General features: G+C 45.5%; 2 protein-coding genes across 2 annotated transcripts in view; both read right to left on the bottom strand.

Annotated features, from left to right (window-relative positions):
* Positions 1 to 309, bottom strand: part of LOC119417220 (MRG/MORF4L binding protein) — a 10,860-nt gene extending 10,551 nt beyond the window's left edge. The window contains exon 1 of the mRNA XM_037684434.1: positions 93 to 309. Within this exon, the coding sequence (XP_037540362.1) occupies positions 93 to 234 (142 nt within the window). The 5' untranslated portion in view covers positions 235 to 309. The remainder of the gene's footprint in view (positions 1 to 92) is intronic.
* Positions 310 to 843: 534 nt separating this feature from the next.
* hm13 (histocompatibility (minor) 13) overlaps positions 844 to 4,889 on the bottom strand; it is a 9,217-nt gene continuing 5,171 nt past the window's right edge. Inside the window, 4 exon segments of the mRNA XM_037685073.1 lie at positions 844 to 2,734; positions 4,368 to 4,453; positions 4,540 to 4,642; positions 4,737 to 4,857. Of these exon segments, the coding sequence (XP_037541001.1) occupies positions 2,665 to 2,734; positions 4,368 to 4,453; positions 4,540 to 4,642; positions 4,737 to 4,857 (380 nt within the window). The 3' untranslated portion in view covers positions 844 to 2,664.

Below are 4,889 nucleotides of genomic sequence, written 5' to 3' on the forward strand. Positions count from 1 at the left end.
CTGCTAACCCTGGATGCTAACACCAGCTGCTAACCCTGGATGCTAACCCTGGATGCTAACACCAGCTGCTAACAGTAGCGGCAGTTTCTTACCGACCGGTTTGTGTCCAATCATCGCGTGAAACAAACAGACCTCCACCTCGTGGCTCCAGACCACCGAGTCCTCCCCGGGAACCAGGCCGGAGTCCGGGGGCTTCTCCTCGCTCTGACTCAGGGTCACATCTGCTTCCCCCATCTTTTTGTCCCTGCGAGCTAAAACAAACTCAAAACAAACCAAAGCTTCGCGTGCGCCGGAACTGTGGAAACACGTCCGGGTAGCGCTTTTCAAAATAAACGTTAATCATTTTCTGCAAAGTTTGACTGGTAAAAATAAAAATAACTCTTTGATTATAAAAGACGGACATATAAAATATCTGATTTTTACATTATCCCACCAGGCTGAAACATACGAAGCCACCACACGGTTTGGTTAAATGCCTCTCAGCGGTCTCACCTGGACCTCAGGCCATCTGTAACATGAAGGTTGTGAGTTTTAGCTGATATCAGACCACTCTTCTTCATGACAGCAAGTTGGTTTCCTGAAACGGACTGGTTTTTGGAAACTTGAATGGGTTTGCTAAAGTTAGCCTGCTTTATCCAATCAGGAACTGGTTCTGATCTGAGGTGAAATTGAAGAACTCACTTATTCCATCTGGTTCAGTACCTCAACATGATGGTACCACCACCATGCTTGACAGTTCAGTTGGTACACAGACCTCCTGTCATGTGATGAGAGGATGTAACTGGTCCGGTTCTAGAGAACCACCAACGAAGAGGTCAAACAGTCGAGTCAGAGTTGTGCGTCTTTAAACGGTGATCCAAACACCAAAAGGTTTATTGCAAATAAAACAGATACATTTGAGGCAGCGAAATGACCGTGTTCACAAAAACAACCAGAGGAAGAAAACAAAACGTTTGAAAAACAGATTTAAAATAAAAAGATACTGAACTTCACCGAGCAACACTTCTGCAGTTTACATCAAAATACTAAAACTGTGAATCCTTTCCTGAACCCAACAACATAACCAGTTCAAATCATCTACGCTACAGGTTGTGGTGTTTCACTGAACCAGTTACACAGGAGAACATGGGAGTATTGCATTCTGGGAGCTGTAGTTTCCAGGAGCAGCTTTGAAGGGGTAACCTGCTGCTTCAGTTTCAACGTTCCAGCAGTTCTTTAACAAAATGTCATCTTCAGTTCTGCACTTAACATTTCAAAATGTGTGAAATAAAACCTGGACTTTAAAAGAAAACATCACAATCTTCAGTCTTTGTAATCATTTGTTTTCATCAAAAACTTAAATATTATTTAACGGCTAAAAAAAAAAGTTAAGAAACAAATGAATCCGTAAATCAAGTCAAACTTTGTTTCAGCGCGGATTAAAAAAAAAATCCCTTTAAACGTTCAGTCTCAGCTGATTGGACGAGGATTGTTTGGCTCCTCCCCCACAGGCTGTTCACTGTCTCCTCCCCCTTTTGCTTGCTCCTCCCCTCGCTAGTAAACCTCAGACCAGAAAGCTAGCAGCTGAAGAAAACTGATTTTAGCGTGTTTAGCAGAAACAGAGAAAAGTTTTGGTCCTTAAAACTGAAGTTTTATTATTTTATTTAATTCAGAGGAGCTCAGAAACATCCACTGAGCCTTCACCACAACTTAAAGAAACCTTTTGTTGTTGAAGTCTAGCATTAACAGTAATCATTTGAAAACATTATTTCCTGTAGTTTTATTTTTCAGGCTTCATTCATAAAACAAAATTTAAATTTATGGACTTCAGCAGAAATAAACAGTCAATCGTTTCTGTCCTTTACATTAAAACTTGTCAAACTGAAAGCTGCTTGGCATCAGATCGACGAGGCAGAAGTCAGAATTAAACAGGAAGCGGCAGCTCCGATGCTTCAGGTTTGAAATCTACAAGTGTCCAAAAAGGTCTTTTAACCAGAAGAGTTAACACTGTCAGAAAACTTTCAGTTTAAATGAAGTCCAGATGTAAAAACTAAAAATACTAAAACCAAAATGTGAAAAAAAAAAACCTTCTAGTCAGATGTTTATCCTTCTTAAAACTCTGGGCTTGTTGAGAAAAAAAAAGGTAGCCGACAGAAAATGGCTGAACAAAGCAGAAGGCAGAGAGAGCGGCTGATGAACCAGGAAGCAGGGAGACCGGGGACACACCTGGACTATCTGGAGTATCTCTAAAGATGACGAGACACATCTGGATGAGGTTAAAGACACCAGGAGAGACACCTGGATGATGTGGTTCTGAAGGTGGGCTCAGATCTGGATGGGTCTTGTTTGAGCTCAAAGCCAGAACAACTTCCTGGTTTCTGTGAGCTGACGAGCTGCAAACACACAAAAACATCACACTGCCTGTAGCCCCGCCCCCTGCAGCAGCTCGATGTTTCTGCGTGAGTGCACCTATGATGAAGAGGAGGAGTCACGAACACACGCTGCCACCAGCAGTCTGACAGAAGCCACAACCATGGAGACCATCTGTCGTTCCCATGGTTACCAGAGACAAACATGTTGGCAACATAAACCCCGCCCCTCAATTCCCCTGGCAACAAATGGGAAGCTGGAGAGATGTGGGGGGAGGGGCTTCAGAGAAATGTGGGGGAGGGGTCGCAATGAATGTTATTGGTCTTTTTTCTCAGATTCTGAAGAATCCTCTTTAGGCTCCGCCTCCTCAGAAGTCTCTTCGTACCTGCAGATGAGGAAGAAGAGATTTTGAGAGTCTGAATCAAAGTCAAAATCAAAGTCAGTCAAAGATCTTATTAAAGTTAAAACATTTAGAAACCGATCTGGTATCATTTAATTCAACTGATTGTAGTAATTATTGGCTCAAACTGATCAATACTGACTGAGCTGAATTAAATAGACCGGACTAATTTCCTGGAACTGATCTGAGGTCAGGTGAGCGGGTCTAGGGTGGAGTCAGGGCGGAGCCAGAGTTTACACCTCAGCCCAGTGATGGCGGTCTAAGTGATCCGTTTTTATCCAGGTTATAAAACTGAAACCAGTTTCACTGCGAAGGTACTCGTTAACCCGTTAGTGCCACATCACCATGACAACACAAACTCCTCCCCCTGATGTCATCGACACAGTTTAATAAACAAAAACACACAAACATGCACATTTGTTGTCCCCACAGCTCCTGAATAAAAGGCTCAGGACCTGTCAATCAGTCAGGAACATTTTATTTGTTGCTTAAATATTTTCAGCTGTTTGAAACTGTTTGATGATGTTAGGCTCCGCCTCTCAAAATGTCTAATGAAACACCTAACCCGTTTAAAACTAATAATTAATGAAGAGTCTGAAAGCATGGATGCTGCTCTTCTTTACCTGCCCAGATGAGACAGGGAGGGGTCAGTAAGGGCAGGGGGCGGGGTTTCTACAAGGAGGTGGGTTGTAAGCGGCGGTGACGAGTGGAGGAGCCGGTTGCCATGGCGTCCATGGACACGGCCAAGCTGGCAGGAGAGCCGCTCACTGAAGGGAAGGAAGTGATCCGTGGAGTCGCAGGAAGTACTTCCTCTGACGACTCGAAGCTTCGAGCGAAGAGAGGTGGGAGGAGAGAGAGAGAAGATGGAACGAAGAGGAGAGGATGAAGAGGGTCAGAAGAAGAAAAGAAAGAGGCGGAGCATAAGTTTTTGAACTTAAACTCTAAAGTTTAGTGACTAAAGATGACGAGACGAATGGAGGAGAGAAAAAAGAAAAGATGGAGGAGAAGACATGAAATGACTTGTCAATCAAACATCTAACTGTTCAGTCAGGACCTGTCAATCAAACTCCCATACAGCTCAGGGGTGAAGTCAGACAGATTATGAGAACCGTGACTCTTAATGTCTCAACGGGACAGACCCGAGTCAACACGAGGGACAAACGATGGACAGACAGACTCCGCCTCCTTTTCTTCCTCAAACTGACATTAGATGATGTTCACAAGGAGCAGCCATGTTGGTCCATTTGGACTTGCCGTAGAAAAGCACAGAGAGAACCGAAGTCCACGGCACCAACAATGACCCAAAAGGCCCGTAGAACTGAACGGAGAACGCTTCAGTCCAATTCATAGGATCCAATACTTCACTTCTGGAGGCAATCTGACTCAAGATGGCCGCCAGAGCTAAACGCACCTCCTAAAGTTCTTCATTGACCTTGTGGATAATTTATTGAGCAGATGTAAGAAGACCCGGCGCTGAATAACCAGAACCACGTCTGAACTGGACCAAAGTAGCAGTTTTGGTGGTTTTGGTCCTTCCTGGGTTCTTCGTTCTTCAGACGTTTTGTGCGCTCTGCAGCTGTGGTCGGGGGCAGGTGAAGCGGTCGCCATGGTAACTCACCTGAACATCTCTGGGAGTTCTCCTTTGATGAGGGCGACGAAGACGGGGAACCCGACGCAGGCCGGGACAAGGTAAAGCAGAGCGGGCTGCGGACAGATGGAGAGACACCGTGAGGGACAGAACAGGAAGACCGCACAGCTTGACTTCTGACCTTTGACCCCAGAGCTCCTACCTGGGCATGCTTGAAGGTGTGCATGACGAAGATGGTGAGGCCCAGTCCGAAGATGTAGGCCAAGAAGCTGGAGTAGAAGTACGTCCTGCTGTTCTTCTTCAGGCTGAGGACAGAAACAGAAAAGACGCCTCAGCAGGAGGAGGAGCAGGAAGAGGAGCAGGAGGAGGAGCAGGAGGAGGAGCAGGAGGAGAAGTTACCTGACGTCAAAGCGCAGCAGCAGGGCGATGAAGATCCCCGGGATGACTATGTCCCCCAGTCCCAACATGGCAAAGTTGCTGGCTTCCAGTCCTCTCTCCAATAAGTCCTGAGGAAAGACCACTGAGACAAAGACAGACATCGATCAGGAGGGA

The sequence above is a fragment of the Nematolebias whitei genome, chromosome 11 (assembly GCF_014905685.2).
Source record: "Nematolebias whitei isolate Nwh7 chromosome 11, NemWhi1, whole genome shotgun sequence".
In the NCBI taxonomy this organism is placed as follows: domain Eukaryota; kingdom Metazoa; phylum Chordata; class Actinopteri; order Cyprinodontiformes; family Rivulidae; genus Nematolebias; species Nematolebias whitei.